The sequence below is a fragment of the Crinia signifera genome, chromosome 19 (assembly GCF_055691185.1).
Source record: "Crinia signifera chromosome 19, ASM5569118v1, whole genome shotgun sequence".
In the NCBI taxonomy this organism is placed as follows: domain Eukaryota; kingdom Metazoa; phylum Chordata; class Amphibia; order Anura; family Myobatrachidae; genus Crinia; species Crinia signifera.
Genome location: NC_139226.1, coordinates 33,617,929 through 33,644,325, shown reverse-complemented (window position 1 = coordinate 33,644,325; position 26,397 = coordinate 33,617,929). Strand labels below are relative to the sequence as shown.

General features: G+C 48.0%; 1 protein-coding gene across 1 annotated transcript in view; it reads left to right on the top strand.

Moving 5' to 3' along the window:
- The window catches only part of LOC146041509 (phospholipase A2 inhibitor and Ly6/PLAUR domain-containing protein-like), a 41,606-nt gene that overhangs the window by 4,067 nt on the left and 11,142 nt on the right, over positions 1-26,397 (top strand). The window contains exons 2-4 of the mRNA XM_083161474.1: positions 20,256-20,444; positions 22,640-22,756; positions 26,197-26,346. Coding sequence (XP_083017600.1) covers positions 20,270-20,444; positions 22,640-22,756; positions 26,197-26,346 — 442 coding nt within the window. The 5' untranslated portion in view covers positions 20,256-20,269. The remainder of the gene's footprint in view (positions 1-20,255; positions 20,445-22,639; positions 22,757-26,196; positions 26,347-26,397) is intronic.

Below are 26,397 nucleotides of genomic sequence, written 5' to 3'. Positions count from 1 at the left end.
AGAGCTCACTCCACACACTTGCTCCTGAGGAAGCCGGACAGCAAACATCCGGGGAAACGCGTTGAGCTGCATTCAATCTCCATCCTCCATCTCTTAAAGTGATGCCCCATCTCCCACAGACGTCCATCATCTCCTAATCTTTTCATTGGATTACAAATTGCTTATGGGACTTCAGCCAGTTCCTAATCATCCAGTCTATACAAGGAGAAGACGCCAAATAGGGAGAATTTCACCTGTATTCTCATTCAGGTCATCTCTAATGGGACTTTGTCATCACCATTCTTCTGGTGTTTCCATCCAACACACCTTAATCTACAGATGGTAATATTACTAACTTACATCTCTTATTCCACAAGTGTGGAGCTCCGCAATATTCATCAAGCATCCTGTGCTCATTTTATAACCCATTTTTATTATCATTATTTTTATGTGTTTATTATTTTTCTTGATTGTTTTTATATATGTATAAATTAAATTTGTAATACTTTTGAGATACCGTCTGGTCTTTCTAATTATTCAGCCAGCGCTGGCACACCCCCTTTTTTCTTTCATATATACAATTTGGGTCTGACAACCCAGTGCCAGCTGCTGTTGATAGCGCACCACTCACTCCCCTTTCTCAGTATATAATTCTAGTCTGCTGTTGCCACTGGCTACCAGTATTTATCGCAGTTTATAATTCCAGTCTGCTGTTGCCGCTGGCTACCAGTATTATTTATCACAGTATATAAAAATCCAGTCTGCTGTTTCAACTGGCTACCAGTATTTATCGCAGTATATAATTCCAGTCTGCTGTTGCCGCTGGCTACCAGTGTTATTTATCACAGTATATAAAAATCCAGTCTGCTGTTTCCACTGGCTACCAGTATTTATCGCAGTATATAATTCCAGTCTGTTGCCACTGGCTACCAGTATTTATTGCAGTATATAATTCCAATCTGCTGTTTCCACTGGCTACTAGTACTATCAGTCCAGGGGTGCCCACATGTGTGCTGTATCATCCAGGGGTGCCCACATGTGTGGTGTATTTGTCCAGGGGTGCCCCCATGTGTCCTGTATCAGTCCTGGGGTGCCCGCATGTGTGCCGTATAATTCCAGGGGTGCCCCTTGTGTCCCATATCAGACCAGGGGAGCTGCCCTTTTTTTTAATGAAAATAAAATGAAGGTGTTTTTTTTTTTTTACTGCAAGGGCTGTTAAATGTGCTGTAGTCCAGGGGTGAGCCAAGAGTGCTGTATAATTCATGGGGTGTTGCTAAGTAAGGTGTGCTGCTCTTTTTTATAATTAAAAGAATACACATTTTTATTTTTACTGCAGGAATTTGTCTGCTGTATAATTCCATGCCTGCCGCCATGTGTGCCGTAACAGTCCAGGGGTGCCACCATCTGTGCCGTATAATTCCATGTGTGCTGTATCAGGTCAGGGGTGCCACCATCTGTGCCGTATAATTCCTGGGGTAAGCCAAGTCTGCCGTATAATTCATGGGGTGCTGCCAAGTGTGCTGTATTAGTCCAGGGGTGATGCTAAGCGTGCCATATCAGTCCAGGGGTGATGCTAGGTGTGCCGTATCAGACTAGAGGGGATGCTAAGTGTGCCATATCAGTCCAGGGGTGATGCTAAATGTGCCGTATCAGTCCAGGGGTGATGCTACCTGTGCCATATCAGTCCAGGGGTGATGCTAGGTGTGCCGTATCAGACTAGGGGGGATGCTAAGTGTGCCATATCAGTCCAGGGGTGATGCTAAATGTGCTGTATCAGTCCAGGGGTGATGCTACCTGTGCCATATCAGTCCAGGGGTAATTCTAGGTGTGCAGTATCAGCCTAGAGGGGATGCTAAGTGTGCCATATCAGTCTAGTGTTTGTGCCGCACACTTGTGTGGCTTATCATAGTTATCCAGCTACCTCGGTGCAACCTTTTGCCCTAAAAACAATATTGTAAGGTGTGAGCTGTTCAGAATAGACTGTAAATGAGTGGAAATGAATGTTATTGAGGTTAATATAGCGTAGGAGCAAAAAAAAAAAAATTCTGAGATTTTAGCAGTTTTTATGCTTTTTTAACAAAAAAATCAGAACCCAAAACCCAAGAAATCCAAACACAAAACACTTAGGAGGTGTTTTGGCAAAACCCATTAGAACCCAAAACCTCAAGGTAATCAGAACCCAAAACCCGAAAAGTGGCCGGTGCACATCTCTAATACACACTGGGCGACTTTGAGCTAAAAGTCGCTCAAAACAGCAGGTTTGAGTGGCTTTCAGCTCAAAGTCGCCCAGTGTGTATGCCCCAGCGATGAGCGCTGCTGTGCGCTCCCGCAACATCGCCGGGAAAGCCGTTCATCTACTGGTTATACAAGCAGATGAGCGGCTTTCAGGATGGCTTTTCATAGCGCAGCACTATGCAACACCGTCCTCTCCCCCTCTGTCGGCGCCGAGCAGGGGCAAAGCCGCTCAGTGTGTATGCACTGAGCGGCTTTCCCCGCAGCGATGAACGCGATTATCGCTGTCCATATACACTGGGCATAGTCGCCCAGTGTGTATGAACCTTTAAAATCGATTGCTATGCAATCTTTGCTAACTCTGTACTATTTACATACAATACATTCCGTTTGCACTATATAGTCATTGCTGCACTGTTTGGCTTTTTGATATGTGCTGAACGGGAGCGCGCATCGGCATTGCATCAGGATTGAAAGGTTAAAAACCTGTTTGATCTCAATGCGATGCATAAGCGATCCTGATTCGATTATGACTACATAGTCAAAAACTAATGTTAAATCTCACCGTGTGTACACAGCATAAGACTCAAACCTTAGGCGAGTTTCTCTAATGACGGGGTTTATTTACAGAGATGGGAGTTCTATCCGAGGCAGAACTCTGGGAGGCAATGGAGTCATCTGCCGCTGGGCTCCTGCTCCCAAGGGGGCACCTCTCCTCCCCTTCTAGTTTAAATCAATTAACTGAAAACCATCAATATCGCTTTTGTAGCTCTCTCTAAATATATATAGATATAAATGTAGCACCCCAGTGGGTTGCTAATCACTATAAACTGACATTGTGAGTATCTGCCTAAGGTATGGAGCACTGAGGGTAAATTGAGTGCAGGCCCCTTTAATGCTACCAGCAGGGGCGGGATCAACCCAGCAGGATGATTGACAGCTTTGAAGAAAAGGTAGCTGTATTGGCTAATGCTGGCCACACATCAGAAAGATATCGTTCCAACCAGCCAACTTTTGGCTGGTTGGAATGATAATCTTTCTAGTGTGTGGGAGCAAACGATTATCAGCCGTTTGCTCCCACACGGCCAAAAACGCTGATAAACGGCCAAAAACGGTCGTTCCAACTAGCTGGGAAAAATCAAACCTGTTTGATTTTCCCCAGCTAATCGTTCTGGTGTAGGGGGAAAGTTCCCCCAACCGAACGATATGTAGGCGGACAGTGACAAGCAGTGTCCGCCTACATCTGATGTCTGTCACTGTCTCCCCGCAGCATCCCGTGTCCTGTCCCCCAGCAGCATGCCATGTCCTGTCCCCCCCAGTGTCTGTCCCCCCCCCCGGCAGGATCCCCAGTGTCCGGTCCTCCCTGCAGCATCCCCAGCGTGCTTACCCCCAGCCCGGGACATGGCAGCGGCAGCAGCAACAGTGATGGCAGCGGGGAGGTGAGAGGTCAGCGCAGGACATGGTGAGGTGGGCTTCCGGGAGCTGCGTGACCTCTGCACGGGTGCAGCAGCCACTGGGCACTCAGCAGCGGCGGGGAGGCAGGCACCGTCAGCGGCTGGGGACACCTGCAGCAGAGCCATGTGCCCGGGAGACTGCAGCAGCGGCTGGGGAGAGGCTGAGGTACAGTAGTGGCCGGCACGGGGAGACCTGCAGCGGCACAAGGGAGAGGGGCACATTCGTCAGTGTCCCGTGCTTGGAGAAGGAAACTTGCTGGGGCTCCTGGGAGCAAGAGATCCCTGCTCCGGTGAAGGAAAGCCACCGATGCCGGTAAAGGAGACCCGCCTTTTCTACCTACCCTTTCATCTCACTCCCTTCACTTAATCCCGGTCATCACTTCATCTCAGCTTCTCTCAGCCCCGTCACCTCACCCCCTCTCACCTGTCATCACCTCAACTGCTCTAGCCCTGTCACATCACCCCCTCTTTCCCACATCACCACTCTCCCCATCACCACACCTGCTCTTGCCCCCAGTTGCCTCACCCCCTTTTAGCCCCCTGATACCTCACATCCTCTAACCTGCCGCCACCTCACCCCCTCTTGCCTGCCGTCACCTCACCACCCTGTCACCACACTTCCCCCTTCACCACACCCTCTCACATCCCCAGTCTCCTCACCTTGCCATCCTTATCTTCCCCACATTACCTCACTCCCTCTCTCCCCCCACCCCAATTTCTTTCCTCTTCACTCTCTACTCATCCCCTTTTCTCTTTCCCATGCTCTTCCTCTCCTCCAGCATCTGTCTGTCACCATCTCTCTCTCCCCTGCTGTCTGGGGACAGGCTCCCCCTTCCAAGTTCCTGCTGGGGGAGAAGCCCCTGGTGCAACTGGAGGGCGCCAGCAGGCTTGTGTGAGCGCAGTGTCACCGGAGAGTCGCCCCCAGCAGCTTCTCCCGTCCTCTGCAGCTTCCACATGTAACCGCAGCAATCCCCGATTCCTGCCAGCTTTCCCAATCCCACCTTCCATACACCACCCTCCACTGCATCCCCAGTCGTGTACCGTACCCCCCTCGATCCCAGGCCGCCATCCCTCTGACATCCTGCAACCATCAATTAGTGGCACCAGCACCCACCTCATTTGTATATATTTTACTCTCTCCTTGAGTGCCTCATATATGTATACACATACATACAGAGGTGTTGGTGGCAGTGTCACTCTGGAGGCTGGTTTCAAAGGTGTAACAAGTTTATTTAACAAATAACAGTCATCTCATACAGTACGACGTTTCGGGAACAGTTGTACCCCATTTTCAAGGTGAGACACACCTGTCCCCCTAACGTCGTACTGTATGAGATGACGATTATTTGTTAAATAAACTTGTTACACCTTTGAAACCAGCCTCCAGAGTGCCACTGCCACCAACACCTCTGTATTTCATCTATATATATATATATATATATATATATATATATATATATATATATATATATATATATATATATAAGCTGTATGTTTGAAGTAAATATCTATCTCCAGGATGGCCTGCAACAACTCTGCTGCCGTCCGGTCCCTCCAGCTACCGCGTCCAGGAGGGCCTGCACCACCTCTGCTGCTGCTGGTCCATCCAGCTGTCAGAGTGAGTGTGGGAGAGGAGGCAGATAATGCTAAAGGTGCGTACACACGGGGAGGGGGGGGGGGGAGATATATTGCTAGTAATATATTGCTCAGTGTCTCCTTTTCATCAGCGACCAGAGATGGTCGCTGATGAAAAGGAACCTCCTGCGACCAGCGATTACAATGGGGCTTAAAACGGGAGCGCGCACCCGGCGATTTATCGCCGGGGCACACTCCCATCACTGGCAATATGGTCGCCTGCGACCATATTCCCAGCGATTATAGCCCCTATCCCCCCGTGCGTACACAGCATAAGAAGTCCTGTCTAGTTGGCAATACCTTAATATTTATCCATAATCATTAGGACCTGCAAATCCCTGGGTATACTGTGATTTTATCAAGTGCTGGATGCGCAGTTTGCAATAAACGATTCCCCACAGAGCTCTCCTAGAAGGGAGATAGGTAATTTTGTAGTGCAGCCTCCGCAGAGTCATGTTGGGAGATATGTAATATACAGTTTTGACTGTGAACTTGGTGGTGAGCGCTGGAAACTGTACAGAGTGAGAGTGTACAGAGCAGCCGTGCAGCCAGAGGTGGGGTGAGGGGAATACTTGTCAGGTGAGTGGCAGATATATGTAGTCCAGTTGGGAGCTTCTGCCTTTACCTATAGGTGTATGGCATCTGTGTGGTTGCAGAAGACATACACTGACGCTGATCCTCCTCTGTGCTGAGGGAAGTTCACTTCTCTGCCCAACACTCGTCTATTAGCGCAGAGCATGACGAAGGGATCCAGGAGACCTTTTTTAACCTGTGTTCTGCCCATCTGCTTCTCCCTGTGCTGTGGATATTCTACAATATTACACATACCTGTATATAACTGGTAATAAATGGACAGCACTATACCAGACTTATCTACGTTACCAGAGATGATACTGTCATTACAATAAAATATATGTCCCCTTTGGCCACTAGTAAGTCATTAACCTTAGTTTAATCAGATTAATTCAACGCGTCCCAATAATGCATAGACACACACAATACACCACTAATAAAATACAACCTACAGATCCACAGATTCCAATAGTGCGAAAGACAAATTAATAGCACGTAGCACCGCATGCAAACAAAGTACAGCACATTTTTTGGTCACAAGTGTCTCATAGTGTAATATATATGCGTGTGTGTGTGTGCAAAAATGAACAGCACGGATGGTGTAATGGTTAGCATTATTGTCTCACAGCGCTAAGGTCATGGGTTTGATCCCCACCATGGCCCCAACTGTGTGGAGTTTGTATATTCTCCCTGTGCTTGCATGGGTTTACTCCGGGTACTCAGTTTCCTCCCAAAATATACTGGTAGGTTAATTGACTTCCATCAAAATTAACCCTAGACTGTCTGTGTGCGTGTACATGTGGTAGGGAATTGTAAGCTCCACTGGGGCAGGGACTGATGTGAATGTTCAAAAAATATTCTCTGTAAAGCGCTGCAGAATCTGTGTGCGCTATATAAATAACTGGTAATAAATAAATAAATATATTTTAAAAGGTAATCTAGTGTGTATGGGGCTTATGTTGCAACACTTAGGAATATTGTTACAAATTATTTGCATATAACAATTTGAACAGATACATGTAACTTTTAGGAGATTGCCTGGTGTGTGAAGCAGTTTCATTTAATTTCACTTTTCACATGCTGTCTACTAAACAAAGATGAAATTAAACCATTTTATTAAAATAAATGTAACAAAAAAACAAAACAGAAGTGGGCAGAACATGTCCGCCTACTTCTGTGACATCAGAAGTTGGACATAAATTGGCTGGATTCAAAAAAAAAAAAAAAAGTTTGCTGGTTGGAGGAAAAGTTGGTTAGATGTGTGGGAAACTGTTTTAGTTGGACTGTCAAGTTGGTTGGTTGGAGGTTTGAAGGGTTTTAAAAAAGTTGGTCAGAAGTTGGTCTGATGTGTGGCCAGCATAACAGAGTGTGGGGTCAAGAGGTGAAGCAGGAAGAAGCATGTGGAAGAGAGAGAGAGAGCAGCAGCAGCAGCAGCAGCAGCATGGTGTCTGAGCTGAATGGAACTGAGGTGTGAAGAGAGTGACACAGAGAGAGTTCTTAATCTCCCCAGCTAATCTGCCAGCCATCCCTGCTAGCAATAAAAGTGCAGGCTACTGAGTGGGAGCAAAGACACACAGAGCCCCATGTGCTCAGAGGAGACCCTGCAGAGCAGCACAGCATGCAGAGTGGAGGACACTGTAACAGCCTGTACCAGCAACATCCAATAAAGCGTGAGTCTGACTATAACACCCCTGTGTAAAAGTGTGCTCCCCACTAGATCCAAGTTTGCACCACTCACCCCAACTCCAGTATTAACAGAGGAAAGAATCCACAGAGAGCTCAGGCAAAAGATAGCTCCTGGCTATAGAAGTGGGTCCCTGTCAGACCCCCCAGCAGAGTATAACAGGACTGCCCTAAAAAGACTGTAACCTTTATAAAAGGATCTCTCAGTAGACTGTGAATGCAGAGACTTCATTTAACCCCTTCATGCTGGAAGCTGCTTTGAATGTGGGATTCAGCATTAACCAAGCCTTGTCTAAGGATTTGAGAACACCTAAATGAGTTGGCCTTGGACTGTTTTCAGTTAGCAAACCTATTGCAAGACTCTCAGCCTCTGACCCCCAAATAAAGACTGTGCTTTACTGCTGACTGAGCCAACCTGAAGAGACTGTTACACATCATTTGATCTGCAGGATCATTACAAGGAATAGTGACTATTGAGTTGTATCTGGGTACCCAGTTGTAGGATGATATAGCAGAGTCTAGTTAATGTATGCAGCTATTGCACATAATAGTAAGTGTATTGTGAAGAGAAGTTTGCATATATTGCAGGTAAACAGATTGTGTTACAAGAATTGAATTGTTCATCGGATTGGATATATTGTACTCTTCCGCTAAAGATGTGTACAGAAGTGTGCAGTGCTTTGTTTGCTTGATACCATAATTGCCGTTATTACTGAAGGTGATCATTTATACCCTCACCCAAGAGTCACAAAATAAACCGTTATAATTGTACCAACTTGTCCATTCATTGTGAGCAGAAAGACTCCTGACCGAATTGGAAAAGAAGAACTGAAGTAACCTCACAGTGTGAACTCCACCCAGTTCAGGTAAACCCGGGCCACCACTGGCCTTGGGGGTGTCACATTTGGCGTCACGAACAGGATCGGACATGGAAGTGCATAAAGGCAACCCCACTGCAGATGACAAAGCCTTTAGGGAATTGTCTGTAACATTGGATGGACTCCTCAAAATGACTGCAGAGATGAGAAAGACCCTAGCCAACCAGAGAATAGAACAGACTGTATACAGAAACGGGGAATGGCGTTCAGAACGCAGAGTGAAGCACCAATCCAGATGGGACGTTACCCAGGAGATGGGAAGATGGGGGACTAATCAGTTTCATGCTCGAGGGAGGCCAATATGTTGGCAATGTAGACAAAGTGGTCATATTGAGAGGCATTGTCAACAGTCCTCAGGAAGACCATCACGAGGAGGACCACCCTGGGAAGGACGACCCAGAAATGCAGGCCCACCTGCAGTATTCCAGAACCAAATGAGAGTGTCTGGGGTACATAATGCTGTGGCTGGTGAGCGAACCAACCCAAGAAGGATCTCTGGTCGTGTCGTGTGGTTCAGTGTACCACGTGGGTACGGGTTCATCAAGAGAACAGACACCAGACAAAGTGTGTATGTACATTTTACTGCCATTCAGAAAACCAACCAAAACTGGTTTCGGAGCCTGAGAAGTGGCGAAATGGTGGAATTTGAGTTGGCAAATGGAAAGAAAGGTATCAAAGCTGTACACGTGATCAGTCTAAATGGGGCTCAGGTGCAAGGCAACAGGCATGCTGCAGAGGGCAGCCAGCATTGGCGCTGTCCACCTTTCAGAGAGCATTCACGCTACTGCCAGCAAGATTACCATTACAGTAAAAGTAGAGAGGAACCAAGTGAAGTTCTGCTGGTTGAGGAAAGACCCCGGGGAGGTAACAAGATGCAACCGAAGCTGCAGGATGTAGTCAGATGGCAATTTCCCCCAGAACCAAGAGAACGGGAGGGCAGAAAAAGGATAGAGCACACTGGTTCCAGCACAGCCAACCCCAGACCAACAGATTCCAGTGCAACTCACCGAGAAAGAGCCATTGAAGCTGTGGGGCAACTAGTTGTGGCAGAGAGATCTAGAGCCTTGGAAACCAATAGCAAAGAGTCAGATGTATCAATGTCTGAGTGTAAGGCCCCGGAACAAACCCCTAGTGCAGCTAAGGAGAAGGTGACATGGCTCTTCCCAGAATTGCATGGGCCCGACGTTGAGTACCACACGATAAGCAAGGAGGAGGTCACCTTGTGGTTACAGCAGGCATCAAGAAGGAAAGAAAAAAGATCCAAAAGGAATTTCTACCAGCAAGAAGCACAAGGAATATCTTGCCCGCCAGTTATGGGGATTGATGGTTCCCGTTGCCATTAGCTGTCGATGCGTGAGGACACGCACATGAAAAAGCGTGGGCGAATGTAGCACCCCAGTGGGTTGCTAATCACTATAAACTGACATTGTGAGTATCTGCCTAAGGTATGGAGCACTGAGGGTAAATTTAGTGCAGGCCCCTTTAATGCTACCAGCAGGGGCGGGATCAACCCAGCAGGATGATTGACAGCTTTGAAGAAAAGGTAGCTGTATTGGCTAACAGAGTGTGGGGTCAAGAGGTGAAGCAGGAAGAAGCATGTGGAAGAGAGAGAGAGAGCAGCAGCAGCAGCAGCAGCAGCAGCAGCAGCATGGTGTCTGAGCTGAATGGAACTGAGGTGTGAAGAGAGTGACACAGAGAGAGTTCTTAATCTCCCCAGCTAATCTGCCAGCCATCCCTGCTAGCAATAAAAGTGCAGGCTACTGAGTGGGAGCAAAGACACACAGAGCCCCATGTGCTCAGAGGAGACCCTGCAGAGCAGGACAGCATGCAGAGTGGAGGACACTGTAACAGCCTGTACCAGCAACATCCAATAAAGCGTGAGTCTGACTATAACACCCCTGTGTAAAAGTGTGCTCCCCACTAGATCCAAGTTTGCACCACTCACCCCAACTCCAGTATTAACAGAGGAAAGAATCCACAGAGAGCTCAGGCAAAAGATAGCTCCTGGCTATAGAAGTGGGTCCCTGTCAGACCCCCCAGCAGAGTATAACAGGACTGCCCTAAAAAGACTGTAACCTTTATAAAAGGATCTCTCAGTAGACTGTGAATGCAGAGACTTCATTTAACCCCTTCATGCTGGAAGCTGCTTTGAATGTGGGATTCAGCATTAACCAAGCCTTGTCTAAGGATTTGAGAACACCTAAATGAGTTGGCCTTGGACTGTTTTCAGTTAGCAAACCTATTGCAAGACTCTCAGCCTCTGACCCCCAAATAAAGACTGTGCTTTACTGCTGACTGAGCCAACCTGAAGAGACTGTTACACATCATTTGATCTGCAGGATCATTACAAGGAATAGTGACTATTGAGTTGTATCTGGGTACCCAGTAGTAGGATGATATAGCAGAGTCTAGTTAATGCATGCAGCTATTGCACATAATAGTAAGTGTATTGTGAAGAGAAGTTTGCATATATTGCAGGTAAACAGATTGTGTTACAAGAATTGAATTGTTCATCGGATTGGATATATTGTACTCTTCCACTAAAGATGTGTACAGAAGTGTGCAGTGCTTTGTTTGCTTGATACCATAATTGCCGTTATTACTGAAGGTGATCATTTATACCCTCACCCAAGAGTCACAAAATAAACCGTTATAATTGTACCAACTTGTCCATTCATTGTGAGCAGAAAGACTCCTGACCGAATTGGAAAAGAAGAACTGAAGTAACCTCACAGTGTGAACTCCACCCAGTTCAGGTAAACCCGGGCCACCACTGGCCTTGGGGGTGTCACATAAACACATATATACATATAAGATATTTATAAGAAGATATATATATATATATTCTGTGGCTGGCTTTCACCTGTTTTTAAACTGCCACACCTCAAGACTCCATTTCACCTGGTTTTAAACTGCCACATAACCTGTGTAATTAATATGTGTCCCGGATTAAAGGGATGAGTTGGTCACCCTAACCCGAACCTAAGTTCAAGATATGCCACATGGTAGTGTGTGACAGGTAGAGGCAGGCGGAGTCAGTGTGTGACAGGGAGAGGCAGGCGGAGTCAGTGTGTGACAGGGAGAGGCAGGTGGAGTCAGAGTGTGACAGGGAAAAATAGTGAGTCACAGTGAGCCTCAGAAGCCTGATGCATTGCACCTGCTGCACCAGTGGTAGTTCCGTCTCTGATGTTTCCCATAACAACCAATCACAATTTACTTATTTAGTACCTTCTAGAAGATAATAGAGCCAGCCTGTTGCAAGGATATATGGGAAACCTGCTAAGGTACTGTATGTATCTCCAGCAAGACCCTGGTGGCTGCAAAGATCGGAGCAGGAAAGTCCTGGACAAAGCTGTTTAGAGACTATTTGGCACCCAGTGTGAACAGGTAAAAAATGCCCCCCCCCCCCCCCACCCCCAATTTATACATGTAAACCAAAAAATTGTGCGTGCATGAACCAGAAACGGGGTGCGGACGTCACAGAGAGGACTGTGGCCTTGAGGCAGGGGTGTGGCCAGGGCCGGATTTGTGCCTAGGCCCATGAGGCACCGGCCTCAGGGCGGCACCAATTAAGGGCGGCAGGCAGGCAGGCAGGCTGACATTCTGTTAAATGGCACAGCAGGTGGGCAGCGGTGAGTGACCAGCGCCGCCGCCGCAGACATGAATTATCATATGTCGGCGGCAGCGCCGCTCGTCACCCGCCACTGCCCACCCACTCTGCCATGCACATTACATCACCGCTTAGTGGCTGGGTCCGATGGTCCCCTTGCGTGTCTGGAAATAGCTCAGGCTCACTGCTGCCCGCTCCCGCCCATTGGCTACTCTACAGACACACAGTCTATTGGCTGCTGTGTATCCAGCAGCTGAGCTGAGCGGTGCGCAGATCCTCCCTACGCTCAGTCAGTCACAGTGTGTGAGCCAGAGAGAGACTGACGGAGACACTGTGCTAATCACTGTACTAATAAGTGCCTCCCTCCCTCTGGGTCCGCCGTACAGTGAGCAGTCCAGAGTGCTTAAAAAATATTAAGGTGGGCTACAGTTACATTTTTATGAAATATATAAATAACAATGTATATACATATATGATTACATTAAAATAGGGGGATGGGGGGGGGCACAAAAATGTTGTGTCTAGGGGCGGCCTGACCCCTAAATTCGCCCCTGGGTGTGGCCTTGCAGGAAAAAGACTACCTGGCATAGAACTCTGTGACACTGGAAGCTTGAAGTCAGCGACACCGGAGGATGGCAAGGATGGAACTTGCAGGTGGGCGAGAAGCTGGTGTCCCAGTGGCAATAGTATTCAGGACAAGCTGTGCAGTCACGCGGTAGAAGGCACAGCGCCCCATGCGATTGCACTGCTTGTCCCCCTGTAGAAGCAGCCCTGGTCCCAGATAGTGGTGGTGATCCCTAGTAGTGATGGAGGTGGACAGGCTCACTAAGGGGTGCATCACTTCACCCTCCAATGATTTCTTCGGAATTTTGATTTCCGTCGGAGTCTGCCGAAGACAGAGCAGCTGCAGACGTCATGTGTCCACGTTCCTAGGGGAATACCCAGCGTTTATATGGAGACGCCCATAATACACTCCCATCTTTCCCCTACCTGTTGGAATGCCTTTGCGAGTGATACTCTCCGAAGGTGTTCACAGAGGGGGGCTGCATATGCACATAACCGCACATGCACATCGGAACGGGGTTAAATGCGCCCCCTTCCAAATCATCTAGAATCACCCCTATGTGTGTATGAAGAGCCAGATGGATGCCTCTATAAATTAGTTATGTGACCCTAATTCATCCCAAACCTTACTGTACCATGGTGTATAACTTCACAGGCAGGTGGAACAATTCTGCAGAACTGTTTGCTGTAGCTTCAATAGACAAACACAGCTTTTGGACAGCATTTGGGGTTTCATTTTCCCTGGGGCTTTTAAAGAGGTGCAAGAATTTATTTTGGCTATGGACAATGTACTCAAATAATTAAAGATGCAACTCACATGACAAAAGAAAAAAAATGGGAACAATTTGCCAACATTGGCAGCTGCTGCATTACTGTTAAAGTGGCAATGACGTATTTCATTTGATGCGTGGTTTGCAATCTCTGGGCCTGATTCAGGGTGGGCGTCGATGCCACATGAAAGTGGTCGCTGCTGTAAGCCTGCACATTGATATGAGTCTCATAGCCCATACTCCAATTGAGAATTTTAACCTTCCATAGTGAAAGTTTTGATGGTCGCCATAGGCGTGCGCTGCACATTTTATTAGGGGGTGCACTGTCAAAGGGGTGTGGCTAGCACCACCTATTGGGCATGTCTAACACCGTACATTGGGTGTGTCTAACACCGCCAATCAGGTGCGTCTACTATCATTTATTGGCACTCGCTTCAATATAAAATGACTCTCAGCCACACAATAATCTCCGGCCTATTTCAGTGTTACTCTTCTAATTACTCTGTGTAACAGTACATGCAAATAAAGTCACTACATACTGTACGAATTACACGTTTGTAGTGATATGACAATGGTATAGTACAGTGGTTCCCAACCTTTTTTGTCTCCCGTACCCCTTGATTAGGCTCGAGAATTTTGGGGTGTGTGGCCTAAAAGGGGTGTGGCCTCATTTGAAGGGTGTGGCTTAACAGGTGCAAGTCATACTGGCAATGACGAGAAAAAAAAAAAAAGTGCAACCACTTGACCACAATATAAGCTCAGCCCATTCTGCGGACAGCATATAAAATAAAAGAACACTGTCAAATCTCTATTATTAAAGTAACAGACATTCCAACGGATCACGTTAGCCTTCCAATAGTGCCAGATACACATATGCCCCCAAAAGTGCCAGATACACATATGCTCCAATGGTGCCAGGTATGCCCCAACAGTGCCAGAAACGGGAATGCCACCACGGTGCCAGGTATGACCCCATGGTACTGGGTATGCGCCCACAGTGCTAACAATGTTCCTACAGTGCCAGCAACAAGTATGCCCCCATAGTGCCAGCAACAAGTATGCCCCACAGTGCCAGCAATGCCCCACAGTGCCAGTAACAAGTATGCCCCACAGTGCCAGCAATGCCCCACAGTGCCAGCAACAAGTATGCCTCACAGTGCCAGCAATGCCCCACAGTGCCAGCAATGCCCCACAGTGCCAGTAACAAGTATGCCCCACAGTGCCAGCAATGCCCCACAGTGCCAGTAACAAGTATGCCCCAGTGCCAGCAATGCCCCAGTGCCAGTAACAAGTATGCCCCACAGTACCAGCAATGCCCCACAGTGCCAGCAACAAGTATGCCCCACAGTGCCAGCAATGCCCCACAGTGCCAGCAATGCCCCACAGTGCCAGTAACAAGTATGCCCCACAGTGCCAGCAATGCTCCACAGTGCCAGTAACAAGTATGCCCCACAGTTCCAGCAATGCCCCAGTGCCAGTAACAAGTATGCCACACAGTGCCAACAATGCCCCACAAATGCCGGACCTGGTAATCTCTCCTGAGCTCCTACTAAAAGTGCAGAGCTGATCTACGTCAGAGGGGAACGCCGAGCTGATCGTTCCACCTCTGCTTGGGGCACAATGTAGTTGGGGGACACTGGGGCACACTGCAGTCGAGGGACACTGCAGGGGGCACAGCGGCACTGAGGCAGGGGACTGAGGCACAGTGGAGGGAGGAGAGGGGAAAGATGGCGCGCCCACTCTCCTCTCCGCTCCAGGAGGAGGGAGGGAGAAGGCACCCCTACCCGACACCCCCCCGTGCGCACGCCTATGATTAAAGATGACAGCCTACTAACCTGGCATCAATCCACACATCCAGCGATGGCGTCCTTCCTTCCTTCCAGGCGCGGTGGCTTTCTTCATGGCAGGGCGCCAGGGCGGTGTCCTTCTGCAAGACGCATGCTCCGGGGGTCCTTCCAGGCGCGGCGTCTTTATTCCAGGCGCGGTGGTCTCCTTCCAGTGCGACTGCGCATGCTCCGGGGGTCCTTCCAGCCACGGCGGATTGATTACAGGCGCGGCGGTCTCCTTACAGCGCGTCTGCGCATGACCATGGGGTTCTTCCAGCCGCGGCGGCGTGACCCGGCGTATGTGCCGGGTCACGCAGCCGCCATTACCACCATCGGCGTCGCGTACCCCATGGGAGGACAGCGCGTACCCCCCGTGGTACGCGTACCACGGGTTGGGAACCGCTGGTCTAGTACAAGTAACAATACGAAACAGTTCTAAAAAGCAAAAGTCTTTGGCGAAAGGTATTGCTAGCAGCAGGGAGGTGTTTATAAGGGTGGGGACAGCAATAGGGGTGCCTGTGCCCCCCCTAACACTTAATGTGCGCACACCTATGATGATCACTGATAGCCAAATAGCAATGTTCACCTATCAGCGACTGAAGCTGTATGGGTGGGAGCCAATACCACACTCCCAGGATACAGAGGCACCATATGAACCAATCAGGAACCCCAATCTAGAGTATTGTACCATGTGTTCCAGCTGCACTGACAACCACACAGCAGTTAAGGTTACAAAATAACAAAAAAAGTCCTAATAACTATAAGAGAAAGAAGTCAAATAGTAAAATACAGCCACATACTGTATAAAAATAAACTTACTGATTCTGAATGAAAAATAAAAGCATAATCTAGAACATATTCAAAGCACAGGAAGAATATAAAATAATACTAATAACATACCTCCCAACTGTCCTGCTTACCGCGGGTACGTCCCGGTATTTGGGGACGTTCCCGCGTCCCACCTAGGGCTGCGATTGTCCCACGATGGGGGGGGGGGGGATGGGTGCAGTTGGGAGTCGTCGCCTCCTTCCCCAGCATGAAGAGAATAGATGTTGTGCACGTGCGACAGCGTCTATTCAGCGACACAGAGCGGCGAAAACCGGGCGCGCGGCCTTAGGACGTGTCATAACGCAAGGCCTTGCCCCCTTTTCGGACACGAGCGGCTTCACCGCACACAGGTCCCGAATCAAGTTGACCCAAAGTTGGGACGTATGCTAATAATACTATTCTAATTAATAATATAGCTGAGGCCATTAGGATAAATGTCCTCAAACTAATTAAATTACTTTAGATTCAGAGTAGGATTAAGGGTGGCTGTGGGAGAGCACTCAGGTGGTACATTACCAGTCCCCAGGCCCCCCACTCCCAGTGGGGGCCCACCAACTTTGGTTTTGTAGCTACAATGCAAAGCACACTGCAAGTTGTATAAAACACAAAGGAGAGGGGAAGGGGCGGAGTCTGAGCTGGGGGGCAGGGCTACATGGCACAGTGCTAGCAGCATGAAAGCAGTGAAGAACATATGAGAGAAGGGAGGAGCCAGTGATTGTGTAGGTTAGAGGGAGCTGAGAGGACCCTATGGGGTAGATGGGAGTTCTATTGCAGATGAGATGTTGCCCATAGGATCCAATCAGATTCCATCTTCAATAGAACTCCCATCTTAGTAAATGTACCCCTACGTATGTGTAACCAGGCTAAAATGTCCACAATTTAGCCAAATACACATGGATTAGTAGGTAATTTACCAATCCACATGTTCTCGACCATGCAGAATTTTTCGCTAATCTTGATAGCAACCCCCCCCCCCCCCCATTGACATGAGAGGTTAAAAAAAACAAAACATAAACATTGGAGCCCCATATGAAAAAAAATAAAAATAAAAGGCATAGTGGTGACATGACCAGGACAGAGGTAACAGGACCAGGACAGATGTGACAGGAACAGGACATAACAAAGAGGGCAAGAGAGGGGTGATTGGGACAGGACAGAGGAGACAATATTATGACAGAGAAGAAAGGGACATAACAGTAGGGACATAACAGAGGTACCAGGGCAGGAGTTTGGTGACAGGGACAGGACATTGAGGGTAGGACAGATATGGGGGGGGGGCAGAGGTGACAGGACCAGAATAGATGGAACAGTTATGAGAAAGAACAATGGGGACAGGAGAAAGGGGGGACAGGGACATGATAGCGGGGGCAGGGACAGAATAGTGGGGACAGGATACAGGTGACAGGAACAAAGAGGGAAATAAATTGGCGACAGGGTCAGGATACAGGTGACAGGAACAGAGTTAGGACTTAAGTGACAGGACCAGAACAAAAGAGGCAGGAACACAACTGAGGGATCAGGAGATACAGGGGCCCCCACACACTGTCCAGCAGCCTCTAATGTCTGGCACCCCCTGCTCATCCTCCCGCAGCACCTGCTGTGATCAAACTGGATGGACGGGCAGGCAAATAATGCACCTTGAAAAAGGGCTGTTCAGCCCAAAACATGTTGGTGGTGGTTGGAGTGACATCATAGACAGCCTGGACCTTACCTTTGTCAGCTGGTGACGCTTCATTCATTATCCGGACAAGGTATAGGAGTGATTGGATCTGGGCTACTGTGGTGCTGTTTTATGTTTTTACGGATTGTTTTACCTGTTTTAAAAATGAACTTTTTATGGATCGTGGACTCCTCTTGTGTTGATGGTTCCAATTGTGGGATATCTACAAAAAATAAACCTTTTGAGGCATATAGAGCCTCAATAATGGGTGAGGTTTATTCGGTGGTGATTGATGTTTTTGGGAAGAGGTATTTGATGTCTAGAAGGTAAAGAAACCCCTATATGTATATAGGGCCCAGAGTGAAGGTCAGTATCTGTTTGGAAGGGAAAGTTGGGTGTTAGAAGTAGAAATATAGCACACCTGCTAAAGATACCCCCTATGTGATCATAGGGCCTCTTTATAAGGTCAGTCTGGAGACTTAAGAGAGATAAACATCAGAGGAGGCGTTGGTGTTCATCAGGCGTTGGTGTTCATCAGGCGTTGGTGTTCACCTCCAATCAATTGTTGACAGAGTGTCCTTCAGTATAGGAGATTGTTCTTATAGAGGGAGGCGCCCAAGGCGGTTTTTCACAATTGTTGTATTAAGTACTTGCGGTGTGTTAGAGCCAGTAGAACTGCTTAGGCAGCATCCCTCAGGGCGCAAAACCACGTCTACTAAAGTTTTTCAAATAATGCAGTCTGACAGCTGCTGGTCGAATGCATGCCCATCCAGGATGATTCCGGTCTCTCCTCCAATGCGCGCACGTCATCCGCACTCATGCCTGGCTGCACGCCCACCCACACTCATGCCCGCATTTAATCCCTGTGGAAATGAGCATGTAACCCCCTGGTAATGAGCATTGTAACCCCCTGGCAACTATCATGTAGGTAAGCAGCACTTATGTGGCATAATAGGTAATAGGCATTACAGTGTGTGGTATCATATATATAGTGGGCATTATGCTGTGTGGTAAAATATATGGAATGGGCATTATGGTGTGCAGCATAATGTATAATAGGCATTATGGTGTGTGGCATAAGGTCTAATGGACATTATGGTGTGGCAAAATATGGAATTCGCGTTACGAATGCGAATCCTGGAACAGGGGCTTATAACAATTTGACTGCTGTTTTTGGGCGGGATGTTCAAACATCCGCAGCCCAGCTCCGCCCCTTCGCTGCTCATCGCATACATAATTATCGCATATGCTGTAACATATGCGATAATTATGGCAAAGGACAGCTCTTGCGTTAAGAGCTGTCCTTTGCGGTGAGAGTCAGCGGTGGCTCTCCCTTACCCGGCGATGCTGCTGCTGCGCCAAGCTCTCCTTCTCCCTGCACACAGAAGAGGATCATAGTGCAGGGAGGAGGAGGTCACAGGTCCGGGCAGCACAGCTCTGTGCTACCCGAACACAGGTGAGGAGGGGTCGGTGGTGGGTCGGTGCGGGTCGGAGGTGGGTCACGTTAGAAGCCCATCCCCATCTATGGGGCATCGCCAGATTTTTCTGGCGATGCCCCCCATCACGTTAACCCGGTGGGGGATGCGTAGAGCATCCCAAAATGCGGTAAAAACCCTGATAACAGGGTTTTTTACCACATTTTTAGTTTAGAGAATCTCCGCCTTTGTCCATTTTCCTAGGTTTGCAAGCAAATTGCTGATTGTCATTTGCTCCCATACACTACCAGATTTTCAGTCCAACCATCCACCTAGTTGGATGGTAGGATACAGTTGTCTAGAGCAGGGGTAGCCAACTCCAGTCCTCGAGAGCTACCAACGGTTAATGTTTTCCAGATCTCATCACAGAATCACAAGTGAAGTAATTAGCTCCACCTGTGGATTTTTTAACATGTGTTAGTGAGTAATGAGTGCACCTGTGCAGCAGCTAGGTTGTCTGGAAAATGTGAACTGTTGGTAGCTCTCGAGGACTGGAGTTGGCTACCCCTGGTCGAATGTATGACCATCATTACAAGCTGATTGTTTAGTGCTTTAAATATCTCCACTTGTATCTCTTCCCATGCTTTCATAAATACTCCCCTTCGTGTTTCTTTATTATTTATTTATGAGTAATTGAGTTTCTGGGGTTAATTGACAATTCTAGACACTCCGTGTATTATTTATTGAAATAAAATGCCAATTTTTCTGCATCATTTGGAAGCCAGTCCATACCTCCCAACATGACCCTCTACATGAGGGACACATTCTTCTGCTCCTGGACTTTCTTCTTAATGTATGATGCAGTCACCTTGTTGAACAGGTAGTTGGTGAGAAAGCTGCTGCAACACAGGTGATGGCAATTATACATCAAGAGGGAAGTCCAGGAACAGAGCATTGTGTCCCTCCTGGAGAGGGTCATGTTTGGAGGTATGCCATTCTGTGGTCATTGCCCTACATAAACACCCAAACGAGGACGCCGTTCTGTATATACCCACATACTTTTAACCTTATGCAAATTCCCCTGTGCCTGTTTACCTAGCCAACAATGGCAAAAATACTCCTTTTCAGATGGTATCTCTTGCCAACAGATTTCAAAGAACAAATGTCAATCTTGGCACATTATCATAAGAACAGGTATAAGTTTCAGCTCTGGTGCAGCAGACTCACAACACAAGACATAGAGAAGATACACCGTGTTAATCTGCCTGCTTCCGTACCATTTACCATGAAGTTCGCCCTGGTCATCCTGACAGTCATCTCTGGGTTCATCGCTACAGGTGAGCAATTACAGAGCCCCATGATTGCATTGCTGGCAATTCGCTATCTGCCTCAGACTTTATAACTTAGATATATAGTACATATCCCAGTGTACTGCATAATTCTCTTCCCTCCTGCATTCTGCAGGAGACCCCCTGAAATAGTAGCACTCTCCCTGTATTCCCTGCAGAGTCTAGAACGATTTTGCATGATTTTGGCCGATTCCGACCATTCGGGTGCATATATCTCCTGAAAAGTGCCACATCGTTTGTGTTTTCCATCCGATCTGATGTGCGGTCCTGTGAGTGCCGGATAGGAGCCCCTAGGCTAGTCGTACTGCACCTGTGACTTATCGGAATCGGATGGAAAAAAGAGAGCTTTTTGCGCACGCGATATATCGTATGCAATATATCACAGGAAGTTTGACTGACGTTTACAGTCGCTCTAGCCCAGTGATGGCTAACCTTGACACTCCAGCTGTTGTTGAACTACACATCCCAGCATGCCCTGCAGGGCAATACTGGCTGAAATCGCTGGAAATATTGCCAGTGATTCGGCGTGCTGCTGGCGATAAATCGCCAGCTGCGCGCTCCAATGTGCACTCCCTAATGGACGCTGGTCGCAGGAGCATGCTCCTGTGACCAGCAGCTTCCCCCAGTGCTGAGCAGGAGATGTGGTCAGCGGAGATCAGAGGCAGAAGGATTCCCTTCTGCTGCTGCTCCCTCCTCCCTTCGCGTCCCCCCCCCTTCTCCGTGACAGCACCAGCAGACACTGCTGAGTCATATCACTATCCTCAATGGTGATAGTATTACATAGTAATGTGCAGTAACAAGTGAGAAAAATCTGGAATCAATTAAGTGTCATAAATCAAAATTTATTTTGGTTACATTACCACTTCCCATGCATCAGATGAGGGGGGTGCAGTCAGTGGATTCAGATTCTGACAATGTCTGCTGTAGCAAAAAGTCTCTTTTTGCGCGGATTGATGTTTAAAGTATTGCGCTAATCCTGTAAGGCTGCCAGTCACCCGCATATATGAGAAAACGGTAATAGGTAATGTTGTCCATCCTGTTGAGCGGCGTTGATATGATGTAGCTATACTGTTCCCCTGTCTGCTGCCGGTTCCCTTTGGCAGAGCAGGAGGTACACCGAGGCTCCAAAGTGTCCTGTCACCCGTGTGGCTGCTGTAGTAATTGCGGGGGCACACGGTCTATGAGAAATTGACGGATTTCATATGCCGGATTATATGTGTGCAGAGGGGCTGCGTTCTAAGATGCTGAATGAATTGTCTTTAGGAGATGGATACGGGACTCATCTAACAGGGTTGCACTGTGCGCACAGCGCATACCCTAAATGCCGACGATATCGTTTCGCCTGGTAGGCTTGTTCACGGTGCAGGCCCTTTTCTTACTTTCACTGACCCTATACTTCTCAACTATTATATATAATATTGGGCAAACAGATGAAACCATGCCGCATCCAATGTAATACATATGATGCTGCACAGCAAGTATTCGGAAACCTGATAATATATCTTTTCACCATGTACTTTCCCCATGTGTACAATATGAATGCAGTCTAAGGGGAATAACAACTGTTTCCTCAGACTTTCTATGCATCCTTATTTAAGTGCTTTGGGCCTTATTCTAGTTCACTCTTTCTGACAAAATCCTTCTTAGCTGGACAAAACCATGTGCACTGCAGGTGGGGTAGATGTAACTTGTGCAGAGAGAATTAGATTTGGGTGGGGTTTTTCTTCAAAGTGAGATCTATAATGCAGTGTAAAAATAAAGCAGACAGTATTTACCCTGCACAGAAACAAAATAACTCACCCAAATCTAATTCTCTCTGCACATTTTGTCCATCTAAGAAGGATTTTGTCAGAAAGAGTAAACTAGAGTAAGGCCCATAGTTTGATACTCCAATATATATATATATATATATATATATATATATATATATATATATATATATATATATATATGAGATTATACGTGGGATCAAAACAATCCCACACAGTGTGTCACGTATGTTATATGTCGTTCATGTCTTTTTATCCAATTTTGAATAAACTATTTTAATTGTCAAATGTTATATAACTAATAAGAAGTGGCCCAGCAAAAATAGTTTCTTTGTTACACCTGTAGTGCCGCAGCCTTTGTCAGCGACATAGAAAGTGTAATAGAAATAATACCTTCTGATGACTTTTCCTTAGGGGCAGCTCTGAGCTGTTACACATGTAAGGCGTTTGGCCCGGATTGTACAGGGGACCCTTGTGAATGCAAAAATGGAGAAGTCACTTGTGCAAAAGTCATTGAAAACAATAACGTAGGTAAGTACTGAAAGTATCTAAGCTGTGTGTCCATAAATGTGGTCCTATGCGGTGGTGTCAAAGCAAGAAGATATGTTCTGTAGGTATGAATGTCCTTAGCGAACGTAAAAGCATAGGTAATAAGGATTAAATACAGATGTAGTGCTGGTCGTCTTTGCCGGGCGCCCGCCAGATCCCTTTCACTGGTGAGCGCCGGCGATAGGGACTGGGACGCGCGTGCGTCTCACACGCACACGCATCCCAGTATCACGGCAGCCGGTCTCCACTTCAGGGAGACACTGGGGGGGGGGTCGGGGGCAAGGGGGACCGGCGGTAGCGGCGGGGGACCCCCAGCAGGCTTCGTTGCCACGTGGCGCTCGAGCGTCTCGTGCGCGCGCGCCCTGGCGGTAGCCGGCAGTGGAATCTCAAGCCCCTGTAAAGAAGAGAGGCGCTACATCTGTATATTATAGGCAGGGCTGTCTTAACAGGCTTAGGCCCTGGGCAAAGCCCACACCCATTCACGGGAAAAAGGAGAAAAAAAAACCACACCCCTTCTGTGGTCCCATCCCATCTCTCCACTTGCTTTCATACAGTGAATGGCTGTCAGCACTCTGATTGGTGGATGGCCGTAGCCATCCATTAACATGCTGGGAGTCATTCACTGTTTGGCTGCAGTTGAGAGTCAGATAGAGAATGCTGGACTTTTATTGGTAGATATCTCCAGCCAACCACCAATCAGCATGCTGACAGCCATTCAATGTTACAGGCTGGGAAGCAGGAAGAGAATGTTGCCTGGTCACTCTGTCTGTGTGTGATTCACAATCATGGAGACCAGGCAGCATTCTATACTGCCTCCCAAGAAGCTCAGGAGTAGGGAAGACAAACCCGGGGCATTTTTTCCATCCCAAGATTAAAAAATGCTCAATCCCGGGATTTCCAGGATTGGCATAACAAAAAAAAAACAGGTCCCGTCACCCCAACACCTGCCGCCACGCAGATGTACTTGCATGGGCGGGCAGCCGGGAGCTGAGCAAAGAACAGCAGGGCTGCAGTCCAGTGCCTCTAGGCAGATGGCGGCGGCAGCAGCATCAGTACAGCAGGAGGTACAGCCGGGAGCGGGGAAGCGATGGTGTGGCTGCGATGGTGTGGCTGGAAGTGGGGATGTGACAGTGCGGCCTGCGCAGCATGATACTCACAGGTCAGGCTGCGCAGGCCACACACCGGGGTCGGGTACAGCCAGGCAGCATCTCAATGAGTGCTCAGACGCTGCCCAGCATTAGACTCAGTGGCGTAACTATAGAGGGTGCAGGGGATGCAACTGCTATGGGGCCCGGCCGCTTGGGGGGCCCGAGGATCCCAGCAAGTTATCCCCTGCACCCTTTTGAAGTTGGTCCTTTTTTAAAATGGAAAATAATAAAGTGCGGTGTCGCTTAGGCGCTAGACAGGGGGACCCACGGCCTGACCCGGCCCGCACTATTACTTCCTGCATCGGTAGGAGTCTAGGAGATGCCGGGCAGAGGGACCTGCGGCGTGACCCCAGCCCGCATTATTACTTCCTGCATTAGTACGAGAAGCCGGGCAGAGGGACCTGCGGCGTGACCTTGTGCTACTTCCTGTACCAGGCAGAGGGACCCATGGCGGGACTCAGCGCTACAACTTCTACGCTTGCAGTATGGTATAATCAAGCACAGTAGCACTGGTACCCGGAGATTCGCACTGCTTTTCGTTCCTCCCTCAAGTGTTGTTGCAGTAGACAGCTGCTGATATCCACCAATGATAGCCATATACATGGAGCAGAGAGCACACACAGACCCCTGCGGTAGACAACTGCGTTTGGCCTGGGATGGTGAGCACCGTGGCCATTGTTTGTGTGACAGTGGCTGTGTATGTGACAGCGAGTGCATGCTGTGTGTGTGTGTGACAATGGCTGTGTATGTAACAGTGGGCGCGTGCTGCGTATGTGTTTGACAGTGACGGTATATGTGACAGTGGCTGTGTATGTAACAGTGGGTGCATGTGTGATGGTTAGTGATTTCTGTGTGTGTGGCAGTGGGTCCGTCCATTTATGCCTCTGTCCGTCTGTTTATATTCCACTTGTCTGTCTGACTGCCCATCAATGCCCCCATATAAGGCTCCTTCTATTCCCCCCCAATCCTTTACTGTAGTCAGGTAGTGTCATATCTCTCTCTCTCTCTCTCTCTCTCTCTCTCTCTCTCTCTCTCTCTCTCTCTTGCGCTCTCTCTCTCTCCCTTATTTTCCTTGCACTCTCTCCCTTTTTCTCACTGACACTTTTCTCACTCTACTCCTGACTCTGTCTCTCTCTCATATTTTTCTATCTCTCTCTCCCTGGCACCTGCACTCTCTACTTGTATTTCCCTCTTTCCATGATACCCTTTCTTCGCTCTTAAATTGCAGTGACAATGGGGGGGGGGGGGGGGCCTTTCAGGACTTTGCTATGGGGCCCACATGGTCCTAGTAACGCCCCTGATTAGACTGCACATGCGCAGTCTAATCCCGGGATTGGTGATTGAAACCCGAACATTTTTGGGCCAAATCCTCAAATCCTGGGATCAAGCTGATTCCAGGATTGGCCACCCTACTCAGGAGGCAGATACCTAAATTCCTATCTGCCCCAGCTGAAAAAAACCTAGAATTGATGTGTCCCGGCAGCTGCCCTGTGTTCAGTAACATCACTCATCTTCTGATTTACTCTGTACTGCGGGGGGGGGGGGGGGGTACTATGCTGCTCCCCTTATATTACTCTCAGTTCATCTGCATCGATTCTCCTCCTCACATCAAATCACTGCACACAGTAGAGTCGGGAGGGGGTACTTTTTACCAGAGCCTGGGTCTGCTAGAGGGGTTCAGTTCCCACTCCCCCGTTGCATGGAGCCAACAGTCCATCCTCTCCCTCTTGTTTCATTTTTTTCATGGGGAGTGGAAAAGCCCCCTCCCGGAGGCCCCACCCTTGCCAGTTGGCCACGCCCACTCCATTTTACTGGGTAAAATGTTTGTCAAACCCAAACATTCCTCACTACACCTACCAACTAGTATGTCCTATTCAGGTGCCGCTAGCTGTCATTGGGATTACAATTCTGGTACCGTTCACCAATCACAGCAACCGGTTGGAATATTTAATGACGACTCCGGATACAATCCAAGTTACAGGCTGTATTTGGAAAATGACAGGCGCTAAATGATTTTCTACTGTACTTTATCTCTCTCCAAGTTTGTATTGAAAGACATGAAGCAAATTAATACCCTGCAGCCATTATTTTTTTTTTTTTTATTATTGGATACCCTGGGTATGGTGAGCAGATATTCTGGCAGTAAGCCTAAATTGGGCACAATGTTTTAATGTGGAGAAAACCTCACGCCCAATTGAATCCCCCCCTTAGAGACAAGTATAAAGAGCGATTAACAGCAGACCTACAAGATTTTGGCCTTGTTTTTTCTCCCAGGTGGTAACTTGATAACGACAGTGAAGAAATCGTGCTTGCCGGATAACGCTACTTGCGGCAATTACTATTCTTTTGAATCCTATGGCTTTTCGATGGAACTTTACACTGAATGCTGCAATGGAGACAGCTGCAATTGTGGAATCATTGAGAGTGAGTATTACGCTAATTTTACTCCTCCGTCTGCAAATCTTCTAAGTGGCA